A 27,704-nucleotide genomic window follows, 5' to 3' on the forward strand; every position below is an offset into this window, starting at 1 on the left:
CCACATATGGCAGGGGCCTTGGCTTTGAGCCACACCGCCAGTCTGATGTGCTGATCCTTCATAGTGTACTTGGTAAAGCCACGAAAGATCTGGAAATCTTCTTCCTTGTGTGACAGATGTAGACAATAAAGGCACTGGAAATGCTTGTCCTCTATGACAGAACATTCCGCAAACTGCAGCTGGTGCACAGCATCAAGAGGGAGGCTCCTTCTGCTAGCCTTCTGGAAACTTCAAAGAAGAAACACTCGACGATTGCACCCTTGAGGGGCGAAGAAAGAAGCCAAAAAACGGATCCCCGTTAGTCGGATGTAGAACCGATGGAGCACACAGGCTCAATCGAACAAAAATAGGAATTTCCTACCAAAAAAGCACGAAAACGCAGAAATTTCTAAGAGCGAAACATGAGGACTCCCAACACTTGGACGTGTGTTAAAAATCTGAAGATGACTGCCAGAAGAAGGGCTCAGAGAGAGTGTAGTCATTAGCTAAGGGCAGTATAACGCAGAGCTCAGTGATTGGTTTATAGGAGAAGGACAGCTTGTAAATGAAAGTGAAACATTTTTTTCTTTTATCGAGGATTCCCATCCTGACAACGGAGAATACTCATGAGCATGTGAATCCATGATGGACCCCATGCTGGGCAAGTGCCATTTCTTCTTAACGAAGATACACCAAACCGCAGGGAATTTTAGGTAAAATTTGTGGGGTGTGCCTTGAAGTGCCGTAAATAGAGGACCAAACTTTTTCCGCTGGTGGGACACTTCAACAGAGTAGTCATAAAAGATGCACATTTTGGACCCCTCAGCTCGAATTGTGCCCACTGCTCTGTAAGCACGAAGCATGGCTACTTTGTGTTGAAAATTAAGAAGCCTCATTGTGATAGGCCTCGGGCGTTCCCCAGCTGCTGGCTTCGGAATTGGCGCTCTGTGGATTCCTTCAATAGAGTATGAGCGTGGGTCCTGGATGTGTAGGTGGTCTTGGAGCAAATGATATGTAAACGCCACGAGGTCTGCGCCCTCTGCTTACTCGGGGAGGCAGACAATTCGGAGATTATTGCATCAGGAGCGATAATCCTAGACCTCAACTTTAGCCCCCAGACGCTGTACTTCCTTGATAAGGCCATCTAGATCAGTGGCAGTAACTGCGGTATTGTCCTAGAGTGCACTCATTCTCTGCTCGTTGTCTGTAGTGCTTTCTGCCTGGGCATTGAGTCGGGTCTGCATGTCTGAAACTTCCTGCTTGATTTCCAGGACCGGAACATTGGTTTCTTGAGTACTCTGGCTGATTGCCCTCATTTCCGATAGGAGCGTTTGCAGCCGATTTTGTACATCCAAGTTTGCGTGTTGCAGTGCAGACCGATGTTGGAGTGGTTTGGCAGAGTCTGTTACAATGTCTCTATTGTTGTTGCCGGCAGGGTTCTCTGCCATTACTCCACACCGCGTTGATGGGGCAACAGTGAGATCTGGCATGCCCAAGGGTAGCAGCAGCTTCTCTGGTCATCAGCCACCACCTGGAAGGACAGGCGCACCACTGATTCCACCCACGCCTCTCCTGCCCCTTCGGGTACTGATGTAGCTCTCAGTATTGGGCTCGCTGGCTGCAGTGGCAGCAGGCCTGGCCTCCTCGCCAGTGGGGTAGTTGGCCCCACTTTGCTTCGCCCAGGTAAGGTTGGCCGCTTCTGTGGGCTCCTCAGCCAAGATATGTTAAGCCGATTCGTAGGCTGTAGGGGAGTGGATGTGTGCAGTCTTGTTTACAAAGGATCACTATGATATTTGCTCCGGGCAGCGTGAAAAGGCGTCTCTCCTGATGCCGGCTGGGCGGTTGCAGTGTCTGTATCAGCAAGTCTCGTTGTGTCAAGGTGATAAAGGGGTTCTCAGCCCCCGGACATCAGGGTATCTCGCTGAGGGTGGTGCCTGCGCTGAGCCGGAGAACCCACGTGAAGTGCCTGAAGACTATGCACCCCAGCCAACATCAGCTTGACATATTGTTTAACTCCTCAGCCACTATATCTGACTGATGATGCACACCCTGACCTCCAGTGGCGATGAGACAAATAGCCACCGCTCCCCCAGGTCTGGTGCTCTTGTCTAAAGAGCATTGACGGAGAATGCAGATTCCGTACAAGGGAGTTTCCAGTGCAATTATTCCAGCTCTATGGCGTTTGGCGTCGCATCATGGCTCCCATCCCTCAGCAAAGCTCTTCCGGAGCCCCGGCCTGTTGCCGTGCTGCATGGCCATTCAGAATCGCCGGCGGGGAGGAGGAGGGAGTCACCACTTGCTCCACACCCGTCCGCCAGCCAGTTTCAGCAGCTGGGCTGGGGAAAGAGGCTCGGGAGGAGCTTGTGCAGTACCAGCGCGAGCGGCCACTTGCACACTTGCAGTTGTTTGGTTTCAGAGCGCAGCAGTGGGAGAGGGACGAGATACGATACTCAACCCTGCAGCCTCCTGCCATCAGCCGGGTCTAGTGGCATCAGTTTGCTGCAATATTGCCCAGGGAGGGTGGCTCTGTTCTTGCCCCCAGGACGCGAAGTGTCAGGCTCTTCCCTGCGTTGTAGCCACGGTGTCCGCCATTTCACAACGAGCGGGCAGCGGCTCTTATGCAGCATGTTTTGCGCTTTCGCTCAGCGGAGCGGTAGGGATTGCAGGGAGAACACCTGGCTACTTCTCAGAGCATACACATGCCTTAATCAGCAGCATTTCTGTGATCCAGGCGAGCGAACCGGGTGAATTCGCCGTTATTGCTCCTGCCTTCTGCACAGCATTAGCACCACGCCGCCATCTTTCTCAGGCTCTCTAGCGCTCCCCGCACTGATCTTGATTTTTTTTTTATGTTTTACTTTGTGCAAGTCATTGCCCAATTTTTTTTTCTTTTGCTCAAATTCCCCGGCCTAGCCTCCTCTAACATGGAACAGGCACCATGCCTTTTACTTTGTGCAAGTCATTGACTATCACCATTCCCTTTACTTTGTGCACGTTTTTGACCAATTTGCTTTGGCCAGGCACCCTCCGCCCATGCTTAGTACTAACCAGCCCCGCCTTCACCATGACACATAACCAGATGCACCAGTTCTTTAACCCACTAGGCCCGCCGGTGCTGGCATTTAAAGAACTATAAAGATTTCGAACTCTCCTTTACTGCATGCTTAGCCCAATTCAGTAGCACCACCCGCTCGAACCGGCCTCTCCCGCCAGGGAGCCATTGCATCCACCACCAGCAACCCTACTCTCTGGCTCGTACCCCACATGGCCCGGTTTTCAACAGCTAACACACCTAGATTGCAACCTGTGCTCACTACACTTTGCACCTACTTTCAAGCATGCTGCGCCCGGCTCTGCAATACACTCAATAGTGTCCCCCCCTTACTTCTTACACTAATTGCACTGCATGCAATGCATGCATAGTATTGGCAGCAACTTACTCCTCCCCATACCAGAGACCCTCACTTACCCAGTGCCATTCCACAAACCATACATGACTCTACGCACCCATGGCACCACGCTATGAGACTAACACATTCACTCACGATGCCAATTGCAGGACTCTAAACTCGCAAGCACTGAGTGCTCAACCCGGGCACCCAGCCTACCCATGGGCTTTGCTAGGCCCGCCTAGTCCCCACCCCACAGGCAGCACACCATGAAACAACTATCAGAGACCACCTCCTCCACTCTCATTTCTGACCACAATGGTCACAACACAACCAAATTCAACACAGTACAACACGGGACAATTCACCTTGGCTTTTCACTACTCGAATGTTCACAGCCCATTATATATACTTTTGCACATTATTTAAACTCACCACAGCCTAGAAAAAGACCCATGTCGGGTTGAAACACGTATCCGCTCTAAGTGTGTAATAAATCACTGTTATACCCTAAAAACAAGTGACAAAACTCCTCAATGATTGCTTCACAATTCAAGTCAAGTCACAACAATATTACCAGTATTAAAGCACCCAGGTGCTGGTAGCCCACTATTTGCTTACCAACAGATTAAGCACTGGGCCAGTACCGCTGCTATGAATGAGCGGGCAAATGGAGAGCTACCAGAGTGGGAACGAGCAATCACAGATAGTGTGACTATCAGTGGGCTTATCGCTGCCCTCTATATACTCCTAACCGGGGAGGCAGAACAGGACACGCTGCAGATAAGGGGCAAATAGGAAATAGATGCTGGCAGGCAATTCTCTGATAGGGAAAGGGAACAGTCTACTAGAGGAGTCTTTGGGCTGTTTACAATGGTGCAAAATCAAGAACTGCAATATAAACTCCATAGGTGGCACTACACAACACAGAGGTTGAACAGAATGGGGGTGGCGGTTCCAGCTCCCGGTTATGCTGGCGAGAATGTGGAGAGGAGAGGACTGTGGAACATGTTTGGTATGGGTGCCCACAGTTGAAGAATATTTGGCAAGAGGGGAAATCAAGTGTAGGGGAGATCTTGGGAGGAGGATATACTTTTGATCTAGGCTCAGCGCTCTTGAACATACGTGGGATGGGGGTGCCATGCTTGGGTCATGGAGGGGGGGTGTTATGTGCAAATATGATGCTAGGATCCAAGAGATGCATTGCAAGGATGTGGCGACAGATGAAGCGCCCTCTATTATACGGAACAAGTTACTTACCTGTAACTGTTGTTCTCCAGCATGGGTCTGGCATGGGTCTGGATTCACATGCTCATGAATATTCCCCGTCGTCAGGCTGGGAATCCTCGGTAAAGAAAAAATCAGTATCAGTTTTGTTTCTGATCTGTCTTTCGTAGTAGTAACCAATCACTGATCTCTGCGTCATACTGACCACAGCCAGTGACTGCCCTCTACCCAAGCCCCGCCTCTGGCAGCCATCTTCAGATTTGGTAGCACGTGAAGAGGCAGTATGACCAAGTGAAGAGCCGCAGAAGGGTAGGCGAGAGGGTTTGCATGTGAATCCATGCCAGACCCATGCTGGAGAACAACAGTTACAGGTAAGTAACTTGTTCCTTCTCCAGCATGGGGTCTGGCATGGATTCACATGCTCATGAATAAAGAATACATAGCAGTACACACATGCACAACCACGGGAGGTGGCAAAAGGCTCAACATTAAGCAATACAAAAAACTCAACATTAAGCATCTCTTACCTCCTCACCAGGCTCACCTTAGGCGAACAGGTTGCGCAGCACTGCTTGGTCGACCCTGGACTCCTCTCTGGAATCCCGATCGACGCAGTAGAATCTCGTGAAGGTGTGCGTCGACCTCCACGTAGCAGCCCTGCAGATGTCCAGCAGGGGCACACCAGATAAGAACGCCATAGTAGCAGCGATCGCTCTGGTCGAATGGGCTCTCGGACGGCCTGGCAGCGGTCGGTTAGCCAACCGGTGGCAGTGCATGATGCAGCCGGTGAGACATCTGGAAATGGAAGTCTTCGAGAGAGCCTTCCCCTGATTCACAGGTCCAAAGTTCACAAACAGCTGTGATGTCTTCCGAAAACTCTTCGTGCGGTCCACGTAGAACTTCAGCGCTCTAGCCACATCCAGCGAGTGCAAAGTCCTCTCGGTCGGCGACGAAGGAGACGGGAAGAAAACAGGTAACACCAAGGGCTCGTTAAGATGGAAGTCCGACGGCACCTTGGGCATAAAGGAGGGGTGCGTCCTAAGCACCACCCTCGAGGCATGGAAAGTCAAGTACGGTGCTTTGCAGGATAGGGCCTGGATCTCTCCCACTCGTCGTGCAGAGGTAATGGCCACCAGGAATGCAGTCTTCCACGACACAAACTTCATCGGTGCAGAGTGCATCGGCTCGAATGGGGGCCCCATGAGCCTGGTCAGCACCACGTTAAGTTCCACCGCCGGGGCCTTCACCGGCGGGAACGACCGGAACAGTCCTTTCATAAACTCTTTCACCAGTCGATGGGACCACAGGGACGTCCGTCCTGTGGTTCTGGTATATCTGGAGATCGCCGCCAGATGAATCTTAATGGAGGCATGGGCTAGCCCAGCCTTTGCCAGTGAAAGCAGGTACGGCAGCACTTGAGGGGCCGTAATCCGAAGGGGGTTGATCATCTGTGCTCGGCACCAGATCGAGAACCTCTTCCACTTATGACCGTAGCATTTGAGAGTCGAGGACGCCCTGGCCTTTGCAAGAACCTCTCTGCATTCGGCCGGTATATCGTAGCCTCCAAACTCTAGCGCTGCAGGAGCCAAGCCTGCAGGTTCAGCGACGCTGGGTCGTGGTGGAAGATAGCGCCGCCTCCTCTGGAGAGAAGGTCCGCGTCCGCCGACAGCTTGATGGGAGGGGACGTTGACAAGTCCAGAAGGTCCGGGAACCAGATCTGCCTCGGCCACGCCGGTGCGACGAGGATCATCCTGCACCAGGACCTCTTGAGCTGGCTGATGAATCGAAGCAGCAACGGCAACGGAGGGAACGCATACAGGTATAGGCCGTCCCAGGGGAACAAGAACGCATCGCCCATGCTTCTCGGCTGGGGAAACCTGCTGGCGAACCTCTTGCACTACGAGTTCGTCGCTGTTGCGAACAGGTCGATTTGGGGTTTGCCCCATCGTCGGAAGACTTGATCCACCTGATCCCGGCGCAGTTCCCACTCGTGACACGCGCGCAGCTCCCTGCTGAGCGAGTCGGCGATGGTGTTGCTTTCTCCTGCCAGGTGGAAGGGAACCAGGAACATCCCCTGGGCGACCGCCCAGTGCCACAGATCCTGTGCCTCGTTCGATAGGGCTGGGGATCTGGTGCCTCCCTGCTTCCGTATGTAAAACATTGTCGTGGTGTTGTCCGTGAAGATCCGCACCACCTTGCCCTTGAGCGACGGGAGGAACGATTTGAGAGCCCAGAACATGGCTCGGAGTTCCAGGACGTTGATGTGCAGGAGCCTCTCCTCCGGGAGCCAGAGGCCTCTTGCGTGGAGATCTGCGGTGTGGGCGCCCCAACCTTCCAGGGAGGCATCCGTCGTCACCGTCTCCTGGTACGCCGGCATCTGAAAGTCCTTGCCCGCCGTGAGGTGCGCTCGAACGCCCCACCACTGGATCGCCCGCCGGAACACCTCGTTGAGGGGGACCCTGTCTTCGAAGGTGCCCGTCGCCTGCATCCAATGGGCGTCGAGAAATTCTTGAAGAGGGCGCATCCGTAGTCTGCAGAGGCGCACCAGGTAGATGCAAGAGGACATCATCCCCAGGAGGGACTTGATGGACCTCACCCTGGCCACGTCCGTGGCTAGCAGGCACTGCACTTTGCCTAGAATGGTCTTCGTCCGTTCTTCCGACGGGGCCGCCAGGCGCCTCACTGTATCGAGCTTCGCTCCCAGAAACAGGGCCACCTGCGACGGCACCAGGTGGGACTATGGGTAGTTTATGGCGAATCCCAGGTCTGTGAGTAGCTGGACGGTCCTCGCAGTGTGTTCGACGGCGAGTTCCCTCGTCCTTGAGCGGATGAGCCAGTCGTCCAGGTAGGGGTAGACGTGAATCCCCTGCAGGCGCAGCCGCGCCGCCACTGGTGCTAGGCACTTGGTAAAGACCCTGGGGGCCGACTTCAATCCGAACGGCAGTGCTCTAAATTGGTATTGGCGTCCCTGGACGACGAACCTGAGGAACTTTCGGTGACTTTTGAGGATGGGAACGTGGAAGTATGCATCCTCCAGGTCCAACGACGATAGAAAGTCGCCTTCCTCCAGCTGTCCCAGTAGGTGCTGGAGGGTGACCATCCTGAACTTTTGTGATCTGATGTATTTGTTCAAACGACGAAGGTCCAGGATGGGGCGCCAGCCGCCCGTCTTCTTCCTGACGAGGAAGTACCTTGAGTACACCCCGGAGCCCCGGAGCCTCTTCGGGACAAGCTCGATGGCGCCTTTCCTGAGCATCGCCCGTACTTCCAACAGCAGTTGCGGGACGTGATTTTCCTTCCTGGCCACAGGTGGAACGTGAGGGCACTTCTTCAGGAATTCGATAGAGTGTCCTCTTGCCAGGGTATCCAGCACCCAACGATCGGTGGAGATGGACTTCCACACGCCGACGAAATTCGCCAGCCGGCCTCCCACCGGGGTGCTTCGGTGGGGGCCCGAGACCACGGCCGGTTCAGTCCTGCTTGGAGGTGGTGGCCTTGCCACCCTGGCCACCTTGCCGACGGCGGCGAGGCGCTCCCTGCTTGCCGCGACCCCTGTAGGCCTCCTGAGACGAGGAGCGTGCCGCCTGGCAGTAGGACGACAAGCCACCACTGGATCCCTTGGAGGCACCCTGTCTGCCTCCGGAGCTCCGAAAGGGCCGTCGTTGCTGAATGGCTCCTAGGGCGCGGGCCGTCTCCGTTTTAATGACTTGGAGGGATTCGTCCACTGCCTTCCCGAACAAGTTGCTGCCGTCGAACGGCATGTCCCACACCCTGGTATGGACGTCCTGAGAGAAGTCGGTCGCCCGAAGCCAACCCCGTCTTCGTAGGCAAAAACCGTTGCCCAGCTGGCGGAACCCGGTATCGGCAATATCGGTTGCCACCGTTATGGCGTGGTCCGACGCCACCTCGCCCTCTTGCAGTATTTCCAGGGCCTCGGACCTCTTGTCGTCCGGCAGGAAGTCCAATATGGGGGCCAGCTTAAACCAGAGCTCCCTGTCGTACCGGGCCACGATCGCCAGGGTGTTGGCCGCTTTGATCGTCGTCGCCGCCGACGAAATGACCCGCCGCCCCATGGCATCCAACTTCTTTCCCTCGCCGTCCGGCAGGGAATTCGACGTCGAGGCTCCTGACCCCGCCGCTTTCTTCTTAGCCACCGCCGAGACGACCGAGTCTGGCGTTGGCTGCGCCCTGAGGCACAGGGGAGCGGTTTTGGGGACCCGGTACTTCTTCTCGTACCGGTCCCGTTTGGCTGGTGCCGTGGAGGGGTTTTTGAGAACCGACAGGCCCTCCTCCCAGATGTCATCGATTAGGGGCACCGCGATGACAGTCTTCCTCTTGGCCTCCCGGCGCTGATAGAGGAAACCTTCTTTTTCTGCTCCTCCGGGTAGAGCTGGAACAATTGGGACGCCCTGGCGATCATGGCGTGGAATGAGCCAATCTCGTCGGGCGGCGAGGCCCGTGCGACGGGAGACCCGTTCCGTCGTCGTCGCCCTCAGAACCCGTCGTCGAGCCCAACGCACCGTCATCTCCCGACTCGTGGGAGGATGAGGAGGGAACTGTAGGCCTCACGGGGGCGAGCGGAGGAGAGGGTTGGGTCCGCCGTCGTTTGTTCTGAGGACTTCCCGACGGGCCAGGTTGCGGGTCCTCCGGCCTGGGTCGTGGGAATCTCGTCCTTATCTCAGAGCATAAGGACTGGATGGCAGACAAAATGGCCGCCGAGCCATCCTGAGGCCTAGGATCCGGCCGCGCCGAAAGGGAAGGCCGCTCTTCCTCATCATCGTCGTCTTCCTCGGTTATCTCCCGAGGATCTTCCTGACGGGATCGAACCTTCTCGAATTGGACTTCGAGGTTCCTCACGGCCTCGGTCAGTTCCTCCTCCGAGGCTGACTCCGAGCTCGAGGAGGGCACCGTGCCCCCCCTCGCTTCTTCCATCATGGCGGCCACGACGATGGGCTGAAAAGAGGATTCCCTCCTTGGCGGCAGGGAATCTCTAGTCCCAGAGGCAGTCTCCGCTGGCGGTGTCTCTGCCGGCTTGGCCAGAGTCGCCGCGATAGCCTCGATAGAGGCCTTCGCCTGCTGGGTAGGGGCCTTCACGACCTTCGGTGCGTCCCGGGCCTTCTCCTTCGGGGGAGGGGCAACGCCTCGCTCCCCCTCTTCGGAGATCGGACGGGGCTTCTCCCGAAGCTTACCCGGGGTCTCGGACTTTTTTCTTCCCTGAACCGGAGTGTTGGCTCGTGGTTGACGGTGCCGGGGAAGGTGCGCCCTGCCTGGCGACCGAAGAGCCTGACCTTTCGGCGCTCCCGGAGCCAGCGGACTCGCAGCGCTTGGCCTGGTGTTGGGCCCCCGTCGCCGGGGCGCCCGTAAAGGACTTAGAAGCCCGCTCGGACCCTTTCTTCTTCTTCTCACCCGTCAAGCCCTTCTCCAACCAGCTTGCGAGAGGGGATCGACGGTCCCTCATGGTCCACTCCGACAAGTTCTTGCAGAACTGGCAGTCCTTCTCTACATGAGAGGCATCGCAAATGTTTGTCTTCCTTAAACACATTCTGCAGCCCGCATCCAGGGCAGCTGCGAAACAGCTTGGGTCCGGGCGACGAACTCGCATCCTGGGCCATCTCAAAGTAGGCCGCGAATCTTCTGGAATCCTCCAAGAAGTTGATTCGACAAAATCTTCACCCTTGAGGGGCATAGGAAAATCCTGCAACGGGTAGCCGTTAACGGGAGTAGAAACGGTGGAGATTGAGGCTCGATTAACCGAAAAAAAGTGAAAAATCACCTGAAAAAGCGCGAAACACGCAGTAAAAGCTCGAGAGCTAAGCACGAGGACTCCCAACACTTGAACGTGCGGTAAAAATCTGAAGATGGCTGCCAGAGGGGGGGCTTAGGGAGATGGCAGTCATTGGCTGTGGTCAGTAGGACGCAGAGATCAGTGATTGGTTACTACTACGAAAGACAGATCATAAACGAAACTGATACTGATTTTTTCTTTACCGAGGATTCCCAGCCTGACAACGGGGAATATTCATGAGCATGTAAATTCATGCCAGACCCCATGCTGGAGAAAATGGTATTATGCATTGTGGGACCTCTTCAGTATAGAGAAAATGATGGCTATCATATGATGGTGGGGCACGGTTTGGGAAAGTTTGGACTCCCTCTATAGAATATGCTATGAAAGACACAGATTGTACATCCCTGCAAGACTGTGTATACTGGACATCTACCAGATGAAGAAGAGTGACTGTATGACAGAAGGCTGATGGGAGCGGTTAATCATTGTAATATATCTACACCTGAAGAGGGTTGGGGGAATTATACTAATTCAAAGAGATGCAGATAACACAATATGGTTGTGAATTGATATATGTAGGTGAATACTTAATCAACTGATGTTGTAATACTGCTGCATTGATTTACAAGGCTCATAGCCATGGCATTGTTGTTGAGTCATTGGTTATAATTTTATTTTTTTCATAATGACTTGGTGGGGAAAAAATAACACATTTGAGAAACTTAAATAAAGCACAATATAAAAGTATTCGGATGCACCGAAAATATGGAAACTTGGTAGCTGTGTACATTTTAACTGCTAGAGAAAGTTAGTCAATAATGAAGATGTTTTAAAACAAACAAAAAAGGTCAGAATACTTTACACAATAGTTTGCGAAAATACACCTAGAAAAAAAGGTCAGAAGAAAAAAACTTCTGATCCAGAAACCCTCCTGTGAGGACTGAAAATATCAGAGGCAGCGACTGCTAAGCTCATACACCAAATAAAATATCAATAGCAATACAAAATCTTGCAAACAAAAACGTGTTCTAAGACGAACTACCATACATGAGAGGATGATCAACAGAATATGACAATAGCAGACACCAAGTTGAATAAACAATTTACTCTGCTGATACGATTACATATTTACCTGGTTTAATATTTGAATCCATGCATATGATACTTAATAGTTCACAGTCAGGTTTAATTTACCTTGTTCGATGCTTTACGTGGATCTTCAGTAAGGCTGAGCAGGAGGTAGAGAACAGACCATCTGTTCTTTAGTGTACCCTATTCAAGAGAGAAAGAAGTCATACAACCAAGCTCATTTGTAATGAGGGGCCTTATTAATTATTGAAACTAGTTCTTGAAAAACTACACAAAGAAGAACAAAGTTACTTACCAACTGGTAACGTTCTTTCGACTGGATGTTCCTCCAACGTATTCCTCATTTATCACAGCTGTGCTGCTTTGGAATTTATTCGGCAGAGGGCGCCCTGCGTCGATGGCGTCGGGTCGATGTGCCTCGAAGGCCTCTGTAACATCATCGGATGTTATAAGTAGCACGCACAGCGCCCGTAGTTCTTGTTTTTTCCCCCCTCACAACATGTGGCACACGTGCCTATAATACAGCATTGACTGCACTTAGACTTGTTGGAACGAAAGCTGTAATGGCATGGGAAATTCTTGAGAGGGGTAGGCTGGGAGGGCAATAAGGAATACGTTGGAGGAACACCCAGTCGAAAGAAAGTTACCAGTTGGTAACTTGTTCTTTGAATGGATTGTGTCCTCCAACGTATTCCTCATCTATGAGACTCCCAAAGCAGTGTCCATAAGTGGAGGAGGGAGAAGAATTTAGACATACCGATTAAAGCACTACCTTACCAAAGGCTACATCCTGAGCATGGGAAGTATCCAGGGAATAATGCTTAACAAACGTGTGTGTGGAAGACCAGGTTGCAGCATCACAGATGTGCTTTACCGGTACACCCCTCTACAGGGCTGTCGATGTAGCCATGCCCCTGGTGGAATGAGCCCTCAAGTCCTCAGGAGGGTCCTTGCCAGCCAACCTGTAGCATTCTGAAATAGTGAGGATGATCCACCTAGGCAAGGTCAGCTTAGAAACAGCCTGACCTAATCAGTGTCCAGTATACCCCACAAAAAGCTGGTCGTCCACTCTGACCTTGGATATTCTGGAAAGATAAATGCTCAATGCCCTCCTAGGATGGAGTCTCTCCTCTTCCTTACTAGAATGCGGAGGAAAGTAGAATTCGGGGGGGCCACCTTAGGTAGAAAGGAAAGACTGACGTACTCGCAATACAACATTGTGGAACAAAGTAAAGGGTGGTTTAGAAGAAAGTGCCTGCAACTCGCTCACTCTATGAGCAGAGGGAACTGCAACCAAGAAACAGTCTTAAATGTCAACAATCTCAACGGATAAGAGTGCAAAGGTTCAAACGGAGCACCCATCAGAAATTTTAAGACCAAATTAAGGTCCCAGACCGGCACCTAAAAAGGTGACAGCGGGAACACATTTGTGAGCCCTTTTTGAAACTGAGTGATCAGTGGAATCTTAAAATGGGAGCATTCCTCAGACGAGCGCCTAAAGATAGAAAGTGCTGCCAGGTAACCTTTAATGGTTCCCAGCTGAAGACCCCTGTGGGCCAAAGAAAGTAAGAAGGAAAGAACCTCCGGAATTTAGCACTGAAAAGGATCAACATTCTTTCCTCTGCACCAGTCGCATAATGTACGCCAACGGTGCAGGGACTTGTATCTGGCCGCCTGGCCGAAAGCAACACTTCCATCACGTCATCCGGGAGGTCCCAATCCTTATATCTCAACCGTTCAGAAACCATGCGTGAAGGTTGAGAGTCTTCACCTCTGGATGGAGAACCCGACCTTCCTCTAGCGAGAGAAGATACCTCTCTTTAGGGAAGACTCATTGGAGGACAGATGGACATGTCTAGAATGTCCAGGTACCAGGCTCTCCTGGCCCAATCCGGAGCAATGAGGATCATGCGGGTCCCCAACCGTCGTAACCTCCTGAGAACTTGATGAATGACAGATTGCAGGAAACGCGTACAGAAGTGGGAATAACCAATCCACGACGAACACATCACCTAGAGCTCATCTTGGATGAAATTCCCTCAAGCAGTACCTTTCGCACTCCCGGTTGGCAGCGGTCGCGAACAGGTCCACCTGCGGGGTTCCCCAAAGGGCGAAGATCTCTTGAAGAGCTAGTTCCCACTTGTGGGAGACTGCGCTCTGCCTGCTCAGAGTGTTCACTGCCATGTTCTCCTTTCCGGACAGATGACCCGCTGTTAGGGAGATTCCATCTTGAATTGCCCATAATCAGAGCTGCATTGCCTCCCTGCACAGAGTGAGTGACCCTACACCACCTCTCTTGTTGAGGTAATGCATGGCCACCATGTTGTCCTTCATTATCAGGATGAATCAGGATGAAGGACAACATGGTGGCCATGCATTACCTCAACAAGAGAGGTGGTGTAGGGTCACTCACTCTGTGCAGGGAGGCATTGCAGCTCTGGTTCTGGGCAATTCAAGATGGAATCTCCCTAACAGCGGGTCTTCTGTCCGGAGAGGAGTACCGATGGTAGGAAAGCCTTCAGTGCTAGCGTGATTGCTCTCAGCACCAAACGATTGATGTGTAGTTTGGACTCCGATGGAGACCAACGACCGCTGATGGTCAGATCGTTGGCATGAGTCCCCCACCCCGTGAGGGAAGCATCCGTCAGTACCATTCCCTCCGGCCACGGTTGGCAAAAAGGCTCCCCCTTCATGAGAGTTTCCTCTCTGACCCACCACAGAAGATCCTGGGAGGCCTTGACGGGAACATGAAGGAGATCCGACATCTTGCCTGAGAACTGGGATCATCGAGTCCGGACAGCCCACTGAAGGGATTGCATTCTCAGCCGGGCCTTTGGCACCAGAAAAATGCAGGATGCCATGAGGCCGAGCAACCTTAAGAATTGGAAAGCCGGAAGACTCTGGGCTTGTTGAAATTTCGTGACCATCTGGAGAATGTGTTGAGCCCTCACCTTGGGAAGCGAGCACATCCCCCAAGGACGTGTCCAACACAGCCCTCATGTACTGGAGCTGTTGGGAACGTTTCATATGCGACTTCTTGAAATTGAGGGAGAAGCCCAGTTTGTGAAGGGAGTGGCAGGTGACGCTGAGATGATCCAAGGCTTATTCGGTAGAAAGCACCCTGATCAGCCAATCGTCCAGGTAGGAGTAGATGTGAATCCCCCCTCTCCACTACCACCATGAGCTTTGTGAAGACCCTTGGGCGGAGGTCAACCAGAATGGCAGCACCGAAACTGATAGTGCGAGCCTGCCAACTGGGAACCTCAGGTATTTTCTGTGCTTGAGATGGATCGGCACATGAAAATAAGCATCCTGCAGGTCCAATGACACCAACCAATCCTGAAGTTGGAGAGCCTGAAGGATCTGAGAAAGTGACCATCTTGAACTTGTCCTTCCTGCGGAACTTGTTCAAGTATCTCAAGACCAAGATGGTTCTCAGTCCTCCGTCCTTCTTGGGAATAAAAAAATATGGGGAATACCAACCCTTGTTCCTCTACGCCACAGGCACTGGTTCTATAGCGCCTTTCTCTAGCAGCGTCAAAATCTTCTGCACAAGGAGCGAATCCGGAACCCTCAAAGAGTGCTTCCCCCGGTGGATTGTCGTGAGGCGGTCTTAAAGAAAGGCAGTAGCCGTGGGCTATTGTTTCCAGAGCCCACGCATCTGAAGTAATGGATCGCCACTCTTCTAGATTTTGAGACAGTCTGCCCCCTACCAGTGAGCAATGAGACAAGGCCTTAGAGTGGTTTTCAAACGGCTCCGGCAGCGCGTGATGGTAAAGAGGCTGCTGCTTGAGCGGCCTTGGCACCTCTAACTCGTCCACCATGAGGAAACTTACGCTGACCGCTCTGACTGGCCATCCCTCTCGCTCTTCCAAATGAGAAGTAATAGCAAAAGGAACTCTATTGCTGTCCCCTAGGACGAAAAGGCAGAGGTTGTCAAAACAGCTGTGCCCAAAGATTTGGCAGCTGCTTTGGAGGTGTGCAACCTCTCAAGGCTCTCGTCAGCCTTGCTGCCAAACAGTTGTGACCTGTCAAAGGGCATGTTGAGAAGACAAGCCTGCACATTTGGTGCAAACCCCGACTTCAGCAACCACGCACATCTGCACATCACGGTGCTCATGGCCATGGACCTGCTGACACTATCCCTAGTGTCCAACCCAGACTGAAGGGATTCACACATGGGATCCTTGCCATCCTTCACAATAGCTAGAAAGCCATCCCTTTCTTGCCCTTCGGGAGTATGCTCAGCTGCTAAATTCCACCCAGTGTGAAAACTTTGCTAAGGCACAAGTGGAGTTGGCCGACTAACGCCATACTCCCAGCAGAAAATAGCTTACGTGCCAATCCTTCCATGCGCTTATCGTCCCCATCAGGAGGGATGGTAGGGTACGCTGCCTGCTTCAATGTGGCCGTAACCGCCTGAATAACCAAATTCTCCGGAGTGGGGAGTGTGGACAGGTAGCTGGGGTCGCTACAGGATGGTCGGTATTCTCTTTGTCAATGACTTGTTCACCGCCAGAATACTCTTCAGAGTGTTGCAAGTAGCAGCCACCCTCTTTCGCAATGCCATGTGAAATGGCAACACCGGGTCAGTCGATAGGTCCTGATCCAGAATATCTGTAAGATCATCTTCATCAAACTGCACTGGAGGCCTGGCCCAGCCCAGGTACTCCACAACTTTCAACATCAATCTCCGATGCCTGGATCCGGCCTACCAAATTCCATCTCAGGGGGGAAGTGTTAAGGCTACTGGCATCATGCAAGGACTGACACAGATCCTCCAGCCTTCTCTCTTCAGACATGACACTCCGGAACACCAGGAGTACCATATGGAAGACCAAAAGGCCCAACATCCTCCTCTGATCTTTCTTCGTCCTCATAAATGTCCTGGAGAGACTTAAGAAGTCCTTCCTTGGGAGAGGAGTACACCTCTTCTCTAACAGTCTTCACAGACTTAGAAGTAGCCTTCCTCGGAGGGTGCTCAGTCACAGGGACCTCCACCGGTAAATTCAGCCCAGATGGCATTGATGGCTTCGAAGGTGTCCGTGTCGACAATGGCACTGACGGCTTTGAGGGCCTGACCCGGGGCAAAGACCCGACAGGCGCATCCGCCGGGCATGGCGCCGATGGAGTTTACCCCTTCAAGGGCTTTGAGGATTTCACAGGGTTCTACGGTTTCACCGGAGACGAAGACCGTGACCTGGACCTGGCAGGTCTCTGGTGAACACCCGATGCCTTGTCCGAACGGGACCTCGAAGGCTCCCCATGTTTATCACATCATCCATGCGGGCCCGAAGGAGTGCAAGTATCTGGCCAAGACCGTTCTCTGCTGGCTTCGTCAGAAGGCTTGGACAGAACTGTGCCTTGGGATTGAAATATCTGCAACATCTGCACCCGGAAAGCATCCCACTACTCCGGGGTCGAGATTTGGTGGGGCAGGTCACCTTTTTCGAGGAGGCGTCATCTGAAGAGGACGAGGAAGGCGAACGGTGACGTCGCTTCCTGGACTACCGCGACGAACAGGACGAGTGGCGCAAACCACTGCGGGACCTGGGGCGTTTGGACTTCTTCCGACGAGGAAAGTCCCCGCTCAGCTCGTCGGTCAAAACACCAGCCGACTTGGATTTACGGGGTTGGTACACCCTTTCTACCTTCAATTTCCCCTTACGTTCCTGCAAGGCTTTGGCAGGCAACAACTGGCACTTCGAGCAGTCACCCGTAGCGTGGTCTCGCCCAGGCACCACAGACAAATTCTATGCGGATCCGTAATCAACATCTTTGAACCGCAGTCCAGACATTTCTTGACGCCAGTCCGCAGGGTTTTCGGGGTAGAAGATGACGACATAGTATGGTAACTTAACAGTAACCACGAGGCGCGCCGAGTTTTTTTATGATACAAACATATTTGCAGAAAAAACAGAACTGAGGCTACGGCGCCGTCCGTGCTACTTATAACATCCGATGACGTCACCCTCGACGGAGGCCTTGGAGAGACATCGACCCAACGCCATCGACGCAGTGCGCCCTGTGACGAAAACATTTCCAAAGCAGCACAGCTGTGGACATTACATGTCATAGATGTAGAATACATTGGAGGACACAATCCATTTGAAATACCTACTATAAACTGCCAAAAACAGACAGGAGAGCCCCATGAAATGAGTTAATGGAACACAGCTCAATACACACTTTCAATAATCTTCATCTATATGAAATTCAGATTACAGAAATAAAGACCAAACATGCCCATTTTAATTCCGTTCTACAGGACTTTTCACGGAGAGTAGCTTCTAAGTAGTAGTAGTAATATAGGACAAATAGCATAGGTGCTTTTATACGGGTTATGTTATGTTGTCTTATACCGTGCAACGTTACCACCTCTGGTGCAGTCTCCTGGCGCTCACATGACTCTGCAAGACAGAGGGCGGGGTGTGTTAGTGAGGGTAGAATGATGGCATAGGGCCAGAAACTGGAGAAACTGGCACCTGTGTGTGTTGGCTTGCAGATGGGTCGAGTGCGTGCACTGGCTGGTTGTATACATAAGGGTAAGGCCTAGTGTCTGGGTTGTTTGTTGTATGCAAATATTTGTTATGTTGGGTGTGCAGTTTAGCTGGTAGTGCTGATCGTGCGCACTGGCTTCTATTCATAAGGGCAAGGTCCAGTGTAAGTCACACTACCAGCTGCACCTCTTCAGAGGTATTCTTCCTTTCCTCTCCTTCCCCCAGAAGCTCACTGTCTCCAGAGCTCTGGTTCTCTCCAGGCTGGACTACTGCAACAGCCTCTTTCTAAATATTCCTGCCTCTACTCTCCGCCCTCTGCAACTCATCCAAAACAGGACTGCAAGACTTGTCCTTGGCCTCAAGCCCAGGGATCGTATCTCTCCCGGTCTGAAATCTCTGCACTGGCTCCCAGTGGCTGCGAGGATGAAGTTCAAAACCCTCTGCATTGTCTACAAGGCCTTCTGAGGCCCGGGGCCTCAATACCTTCAACTCTCTCTTCCTAAATATCTTCGTTCTCGGGCTCTTCACTCGTACGCCTCCAACTCCCTCAGGGTTAGTCGCTTCTCCAAACAGCGAGTTGGTGGTAGATCTCTTTCTTCTGCTCGTGCCTACCTCTGGAACAGCCTCCCTGCCTCTCTGAAACTTGAGGAGAACCATCTCCGGTCCCGAAAGCACCTCAAGACCATCCTCTTTGCTTCTGCTTTCTCACCTCCTCTCCCCTGCTGATCTCCTGGCTGAATCTGAAACTGCACTGGCAACCTGGCTACCCTCTGATCTCGGGCCCAGGTCCCTCCAGCCAGCTGCACACCTGCACTGCCCCCCTGCCAGCCCCTGCACTCGGGGACTGTTTCTGTATCCCTACAGCCCTTACTAGCACTTAACACCTCATGTCTTCACTTACCCTTGCACTTGCCACCAGCAGGCCACACTTTTATTTATTATTTATTGTCTTATTTATTTTACTGTTATCCTATGTAATGCACTGGCTCCCCTTCCCACCTCCCCTGCACTTGCGCGACCTCAAGGTCACCTGGCCTAGCAGGATCGCGGTCTCTGTCTTCCCTCTGTTTCCTCTCCCTTGCCTCGTCGCGCCTTGAAACACTTGTGTATAGGCGTGTTATAAATGCCATATCATATTATGGCCTTTGTTGTATGCAGGTGTGTGTTTGTTCTGGGTTTCCGTTTGTGTGTTTCATGTGTAGATTACTTGGTGGTTGTGCGCACTGGCTTGTTATATCCATGGGGTAAGGTACAGTGCCTGGGATTGCTTGTTGTATATGCGAGTGCTAGCTATGTTGGGTTTGTGCGTGTGTAATTTGGCTAGTTCATAGGCGTGTATAGTGCTTGGGTGGTATGATGACGGGGAGTAGGGTGGTTAGTACATTGGGCGCTCTCAAAGTTCTTCCAAGTGTGACCTTAGAGTTCATCTAGTTGCAACTCAACAGTACCCTCCAATTTCCAAGTGCGATACACTAGTCGCCCCATCATCCCTCCAAACTTAACACAGTAGTCACTCCCACAAATTCCTCAAGGTGCAATACCTTGGCTACTCCCACTAGCCCCTTTCTGCACAGCAAGAATAACCAGACACAAAGTGTGCTTCTGAGTGCAACAAGATTTAACAGCCAATGTGACGCATGGCTAATCTTCACAATTTGTCTATGGCAACTCGCCTCTGTGAAGGATTTCAATCAGGCGACGGACACCTTGGTCTCGGCCTAGTATGCAGCGCACGACTGAAATGCTTATTTTTTTTGTATGTTAGATTCAATATTGAGATGGTACACCACTCATATCACACCCCCTTTTCAAATACCCCGGGTCACAATGGACCATGAACCAGGCTGGTTGGTAAAATACAATATTTATTTATTTGGAAATTATTAAGGAAATCATACACTTTTTAATATGGGGCAGCAATCACCAGTGGGGTGATAACAATGAGAATGTGAGCAATGCACTGGGTTTAACTTACTAGTGGAACATATACAAAGCACAGCACAATAGGAGCACTTTTGGTTTAGATAAAACAGCACTTAAGTTAGAATTTCCCCCTGCAATGTTCCCGATTCTACCTCCAACTCTTGACTCTTATGTCATTTTTGTTCTGCTAAATCTAGATCAGTCTGGGTTTTATTTAACAGTTCAACTTGATTCTGCGCAAGAGTCGTGTTTTCCTCATGCCTTTCCCGCATCACTCCTATCTGGAGATACATGTAGGTCGTGATTCTGGCAATTTTGGTTTGCTCCTCTTTAATTTTTGGGGTCGTATATAGCTCACTCAAAGCTTGGTGTAATAGGCCCCCGTCCTGCCACGTATCCAGGTTCATGGCGATGACCTGTTTTATTTCTTGTAGCCAGACTTTTTCATACGGTTCTGGCCACTTACCTCTGACAAATAGCTTGTGCAGGGGGTGCTCCCTAGCCATATTGATTTCTACTACGGTCATTTTGGACATGTTCGTTCTTTATTAATTTATTTATGTAAGGGTAACCTGTATTCTGTTGCTTTTCTGTCTATTTTGGGGTTGATTTTAGTTTAACTTTTATACACAGGCCTGGTACTTAAGAGTATTTGTTTTGGGGAGGCGCTTGTGCAGTGTAACCCAGTATTCCCACCACACAAAGTATCACTACCTTGCAGGTTAGTCTGCTGTGTTAAAACTGTCACGGGTGGCAACCAAACTCAATCCCTGACGAGCCCCCAAATTTGTTAAGGATTTCAATCAGGCGACGCACACCTTGGTCTCGGACTAGTAAGCAGCGCACAAATGAAATGCTTATTTTTTTTATGTTAGATTCAATATTGAGATAGTACACCACTCATATCACACCCCCTTTTCAAATACCACAGGTCACAATGGACCATGAACCAGGCTGGTTGGTAAAATACAATATTTATTTGAAAATTAAAATAAATCATACACTTTTTAATATGGGGCAGCAATCACCAGTGGAGTGATAACAATGAGAATGTGAGCAATGCACTGGGTTTAACTTACTAGTGGAACATATACACAGCACAGCAGAATAGGAGCACTTTTGGTTTAGGTAAGATAGCACTTAAGTTAGAATTTCCCCCTGCAATGTTCCCTCAACCCACAAATAATCAATTCTGAGTGGATAATCAGAAGCAGCAGGTAATCAGAATGACAAATAGGAAACAGAATTCAAATCTTACCTTCTCTCCCCAAATAAGAGAGAAAAACGGATTTTAAACCCCTTGCAATGTTAAAAAAAATGACACTCGGAGCTGGACAATTAAATAATGAATGTGTGTGAAAAACCTTGAAGCAAATAGAATTTCTCACTAAAGCCACAATGAAAATACATTAACAATCACAAAGAATGGATTACAAAAAGCATACAGTTCGAAAATGAGTGGCAGGGTTGAAACAGATTGTACCAAAATGACACGTTGCAAATTTTGCGATTCCCACCTGAAATTACCCAAATTTTTTTTTTATAAAAACGGGTGAAATACATTGTTTTGGAGTGTGGTTTTCTGTTGGGTAGTAGCTAGAGATCACAGGTACAATATGGAAATGAAAGGAAGTCTCTAGCTGGTAAATTGAGAGCGATATGGAAGGAAGAGTGAGGTTTGTTAATATGAAAATAGAGCAGTGAAAAGAGGAATCTGTTTTAAAATTGAAAGGCAAATCTTACTTAAACTATATTTAATGGCTAAGAAAAGAGGAACGCCACCCGTGAATATCAAAAGTTACGATGCAGTTGTAACCCTTCACGCAGTTTATCCCTTTTCTTAAGGGAAAATTAATTTAAACACAATCTGGCTAATGACTTAGAATCTATGCAAGACATAAATGAAGAGAAATGTGGCGCTAACACTGGGAATCAAGGGCAGGGTTGCAAGAATGATTGTGACAGTTTGAACAAATAATCAGGATAAGGATAGGATGACTTAGAGAACAGGATGAGGACAAGCCAAGATAGGCTATGGGTTTAAGTGGGGTGGCAATTGATACTCACAGTCCACTTTTTAGTTTTTGGATTCTGGACAGTCTACGGTTCTGGTCACTACAAGGCAGGCCACCTGGCAAACAGCTGGGCAGTTCTGGTCGCCGGGTAGCGCTTCTGGACTGGTAATTCTGGTCACTGGATACTACAGATCAGCTGGATGACACAGGTACCTCTGGATGCAGTTAGTGGGATCAGGGTGCTTTCCAAAAACACCACAGCTTTCCCACTTTAGTTATTTGGGCATTTTAGTGGTTTTCAAAATGTAGGTCTTGCTGGTACAGGATCAGCAATGCTTGGGCCTTGTAGTTGGGAACTGGAGTCTGGATGTATGGAACAGGACGCAGGAAAATCAGGAAGAGTGTCTGTCTGTGTCTTGTCAGGGACTCTTATTTATAATACCTAATGGCATCATCAACGTATATGACTGGGACAGGCTTAACTAAACACGCCTCTAACATCGGGACTGGACAAGGGTGATAGGCTCTGCCTCACTCTCAGCTGGTTGGATTTCAGGAAAATGTCAGATTTATGGTGCGAGCTTCACAATGTCCAAAAACCTCCCACAGTTACTTTAACTAAAATCAGATTTTGCCACAAACATACATTTATACAATTGCAATCTCTTAAATTATATACACAAGTTACATATTTTGTGCAGCACATTGCAGCCCAATCCTCCAGTCCGTGAGACCTTGTTTCGCCCTTCTACCAGTTCTTCGCACTTTTCAATGGGATTTATATTACTCCAAATTCTATAACTTTATACATGGATGTGGATGATCATCAGGGATGTATGTACAAAAATTTGATTTTGCAACACGGATGCTTTTCTTGTAATCCGCCTTATTTCCCCATTTCTGTCCCCAAGGTGTCAGTGAATTCTACCAAGTCTTAAAAGAAAGCCCAAAAATTCACTTTTACACTGCGAAAATTCTACATTTTTACAAAGTCTTGCTGTTGAGATAGAAGTTTTTAAAGTTTATTGATTAAACAGTCTTTGGAAACAAAAGGCAGTCCCATTGTCACTAGATCATTTTTTTTCCTTCCTTCAACTGCAACCAAGTGTCATTTCCTTCAAGCAAGGTGGGGGTTTCTCATCTTGATTGGATGTTTTATTGCCCTTTCACAATTGTCAATGGGTTCCTCTAGACTAGAATCTTTCCCACCCTGTAATTATGAGTGGGGTGTTAGTCTCTGCTGAGAGTTTATGGTGTGACTCCCTTCCTAAGAGGGGAAGTTTCAGGGCTGACAACTGGAATACCTGGTTTTCGAGAGCTTACAAATTCAGCCCAAGTGTTTTAAAACCTTTATTTTCTTATTTTGGGTCCTGAATTAAAACAAACCTGTGAAAGAAAATAGCCCATGTGTGTATTTACACCAGCAACAAAACCCCTTCACATTGCTAAATAAGCAGGCTTTCCTTCAACAATTTATTTTTAAACAGGCCATTTTTTTCACTGAGTCAGCAAAGGCCAATTTTTCCACACGTGTTGAAAACTGCTAGCATCTTTCTTTAAATTCAGTTTGGCAGCTCCATCAGATTCCCACACTGCCTTTGCAGCCATAGTCATTCTCTTGAAATCAGGAGTTTTGTCTGAAGCACAGATATAATTAAACTGACCTGACTCAGAGAGTTATATTCTCTTTGAACTGCTGCTTTGGATACTTTTGTAAAGAAACAGACGCGTGTTCCCGTGCAAGTAAAAGTAAAGTTCCTGGTTGATATCTCTCATTTTTTTTTTTACTTGAATTTAATCGAAAAGATTTTTACGATTTTTACAAGAGCTATTTCTCCTTCTACAGATGCGCCTCAGCGCGTTCAAGTTTTGATCGTAGGAAGAATGTTTCTCAGCTAAAAAGAGACTCCTATCTATGTGTCTCCAAGTTGTGTCACTTCTTTTATGTGACTTGAGTAGCAGAAAAAATGTTTTGCGATGGTCACATGACGTATGGCGTTGTCACGACCCTTTCTCAACCAGGTACGGTTGTGGTTTTATTTGCAATCATTTCGAAGTCCAGTTCTATCAGTTTCACCATTACGATGGTCCATCACTTCCTCTCTCCCGATATTAACCGGTTCCATACTGCCTCTTCATCTAGGGTGCTCGCCCCTTGTATACAAGGTAAAAGGAATATGTCTCCGTTTGGCCGTGTTTTAGGGCATATCAGGACAAGGTGTTTCAACGTTTCCACTTCCTCTTTAACTTTGCATAGCCGGCAGCTGTTGTCCGTCTTTGGGGTGCGAATTGCAAGGATTTGCTGGATCATCAGGAGATTTAGTCTGGCTTTCAAAAATGTTCCTCGCATCTTTGTGTTCGGGAATTGTCTGCAGTAGTTTAATGGCGTTTTTACCTTGTTATACGTTGGGGGGAGATGGATGAGTAACTTGTTGGTCCTTGCAGTATCTGCTGACCGGATCCAGTCCATAAGTTCAATTTTGGTTTTCACTCGTTCAGGGTTTGTTTTCAAGTCTTCTTCTGTGCAGGCTATTTCGATCAACGTTTCTTGAATTGAGGCCGCCCATTTGTTGAGTGCTTTACAGGTGCCCTCTTTTAGTTCTTCTGCAATCACGTTGTATATAGGTAATGAATCTGCAATTATGATTTTTCTGTAAAGCCTCATCTTGCTTTGCTCCACCGAGGCAGCGAGTGAAACAAGACCTAGTTCCCTTCTTATTGCTGACATGGAGGTCGACTTGGGCAAGCCCAGTACTGATTTCCACATGTGTCCTTCAAGTTTTTGCCATGTAGCTTTAGGGACGTTAAGAAAAGCTTCCAGTCCATATGTGATAGATGGCACCACCTTGGTCTTGTAGAATTTTATCGCAGGAATGATGGAAAATTTTCCACATTTTTTATCGATCAGTCTTGTTTGGGTAGTGAGTATTTTGACTTTATCCCACAATTGTTCTTGCATCGCTTTTTCTGCTGATGATCCGTCCATGGTCACCCCAAGGTATTTAAACTTATCGACAATTTCTAGTTTCGAGTCTTCCAGTCGCCATGTCCGCAGGTTCGGCCTCTTCGTTGTTTTTTCCATGATCAACACTTTAGTTTTAACTGCGTTTATTTCCAAGTTGTTTTTTCTCATGTAATTTGCCAAGTGTGTCAGTTTTCGCTGCAGACCAATTGGAGTCTGGTCGATGATAATGGCGTCATCAGCATAGAGTCGTCGTGAGATGAAGCTTTTGCCAATTTTGGGCGGGAAGGCTCTTATTTTTTCTTCCTTGTGCTGATAGTCGCCCAAGAAAGCTATAAACAAGGCTGGGGCTAGTGGACAGCCTTGTTTGACGCCTCTCTGGACTGTAATCTCTTCTGATAGGGCGCCTTGTTTGCTCAGTTTTACTCTGATCTTCGTGTTTTTGTGTAAAGCTGTTATTGGCTCTATGATTGACGTTAGGCATTTCTAATTCTTTAATTTGATCCATAGTTTCTCTCTGTCGATTTTGTCGAAAGCTTTCGATAAATCTACAAAGGCCAGGTAGACACGAGGTGCTCCTTCTCTTGTTTTAGCTTTCAGGATTTGTAGCATCATTATGTTGATGATTGTGCTTCCGTTTTTCTGGAACTCAGTCTGGAAGGTGTCAAAATAGGGTGCCTGGTTTGCCAAGGTACTGAAGTGGACCAATAGCTGTGCTGCGTATATTTTTCCCACAATGTCCAACAGGGCTATGAGCCTGTAACTTTCCGGATCTTCTCTTCCACCTTTTCTATAGACAGGTACTATTATCGCCTTTTGCCAAGTTTCAGGGACCATTTTTGATAGTGCGCAGTGGGTGAAGATTTTACTTCTTATTGCTGCCCAGGCTTTCGGGGACTGCTTCAGTTCAACATTAGTCAAGCCGTCTGGGCCTCGGGCCCTCGATGATTTTAAGTTATTAATGGTCCATTCTATTTCCACGCTGTTTGCTACATTCACCCAAGGGGTTGATGATTCACATTTTGCTGGTACTTCTCGTGAGTCTGGAAGCTGAAACTGGGTCGTTAAGTAAGTCTTCCATCTTGTTTCATCAACCGCGTTTACCAGTTCTGTTGGTTTGCCCGTGTTTGAAGCTTTGATTAATGACCAGAAGTCACTTGATTTCTTTGTGCTGAGACATTTCAACATGCTTTCCGCGTCCTGCTGGTAAAGTTGCTTTAGCCACTGTTTGTATTTTTTAGACTCTGTACTCCATTTTTCCTAGGTTTCTTGGAGATCACATTTTTTTGCGATTTTTCTCAGTCTACTGACCACTTTTCTTTTTTCCACCACCAGTCTGTCGTAGATATGAGTGTGGGTTGGTTTGCTTCTCCGCTGACTTCCAGCTGGATTTCTGTACGGGATCAATAGCGGTAAGTAGTTCGGACGGTTCCCAGGAGCTTGAGGCCTTGTTGGATCAGGCAGTTTGTATTTTTCTGTTATCCTTTTGAGGTCTTCTTCCTTCAAACAGGTTCTTGATTGTTGGTTATTTATGTCGAGGTTGTACTTGTATACTGGGTTTAGTGTTTGAGTTCCTAACCCTTTGCATGTCAAAAGATTATGATCGCTGTGCGTTGTTTTCTGAACTTTGAACTCTTGGATCCTTGTTGTCAGTTCGGTGGATACGTATATGTAGTCCAAGGTTGTTTTGCAATGCAGATTCTCCCAGGTTGGGATATTAGTTTGCTTCGGAAAAAGTTCTGCGATATTCTGGAGGCTTCTAGGTTTAGTCAATAAGCCCCATGCGATCCCTCCGTCTCTGGTTGCTTCGCGGGGTTTTCCTGCTTGTGTTTCTTTGTTCCCCTCGCTACAGTCCGCATTTAGGTCTCCGCACACTATGATGTGTGGGTTGATATGTTCTGTGTAGAGCGAGTCTAGTAGATCCTCCATCCTGGTACAGTAGGTTTTGGTTGTCATTTTTAACGGGTTCCAATAGGTGTTTATTATGATGATTTGGTTGCTGCGCCTATTTTTCTGCCCTTCCGATTGGTCGTACCAGGAGGTCAGCGTGACTAACGTTTCGTATGATTCGTGGAGCTTTATGGGTGTTGCCAGACCTACTCCCATTTTTGTTGCTGTTAACAAACCTGATGACGGGCGTCCAAAAACACCTCTTCTTGCCGCCGATAGTTCTACTACGAAACCGTCGAGGCACGGTTTCTCTTGCAGCCATGTCTCTTGAAGACATATAATGTCCAGTGAACCTAGGTCAACGTCACCAGGTCTAGTCAAGTGAACGTGTCCCCTTGCGTTCCAGGAACCCAAAGTGAAGCACTTCTTGCTGATCTCTAGGTCCTCGTTAGGTCGTTCACTTCTTGTAGGTGGCGCTGATCCCTTTAATTGCTAGTTCTCTGTGTTAAAATTTAGTGCTGCTTTTATCCAGGCCAATGGCCCTGTGCCCGATAGGTTGCTCTTTGTTTGTACCAGAGCTGTCTTCGCTGGTTTCTCGTTTCGGTTATAGGAAGAGGTGCGCGCCGGGCTTGCTTGTCGTGTAGTGTATCGAGTTACACCTCTTGTTCGTGACCTGTATTTGTCTGGGTCTGTTTCCTGGTGTTCATTCCTTCGTTGTCTGTTTTCTTTGTTCTTCTCTTCATTGGTCCATTTTTGGTTGTCTTTTTGATTCTCGGTTCGTACGTCTGCTCTCTTTCTGCTGTATACCTTTTCTTCTTGGTTTTTGCCTATTCTATTTCCTCGGTAGCGCTCTTCTGTGCGTGACGTGTAGCGACTTTTTCTTTCCCCTTGGTGGTGGTAGGGGAAGTGATACTTTTCTCTTTGCGTTTCCGTTTTTATTTC

At 49.2% G+C, this 27,704-nt stretch overlaps 1 protein-coding gene across 2 annotated transcripts in view; it reads right to left on the reverse strand.

Annotated features, from left to right (window-relative positions):
- Positions 1-27,704, reverse strand: part of TUBGCP3 (tubulin gamma complex component 3) — a 1,162,672-nt gene that overhangs the window by 904,527 nt on the left and 230,441 nt on the right. For both annotated transcript variants that reach the window (XM_069636982.1, XM_069636981.1), the window contains exon 4: positions 11,578-11,655. In XM_069636982.1, the coding sequence (XP_069493083.1) occupies positions 11,578-11,655 (78 nt within the window). The remainder of the gene's footprint in view (positions 1-11,577; positions 11,656-27,704) is intronic.

The sequence above is a fragment of the Ambystoma mexicanum genome, chromosome 7p (genome assembly GCF_040938575.1).
Source record: "Ambystoma mexicanum isolate Mex_15411 chromosome 7p, UKY_AmexF1_1, whole genome shotgun sequence".
NCBI classification, from domain to species: domain Eukaryota; kingdom Metazoa; phylum Chordata; class Amphibia; order Caudata; family Ambystomatidae; genus Ambystoma; species Ambystoma mexicanum.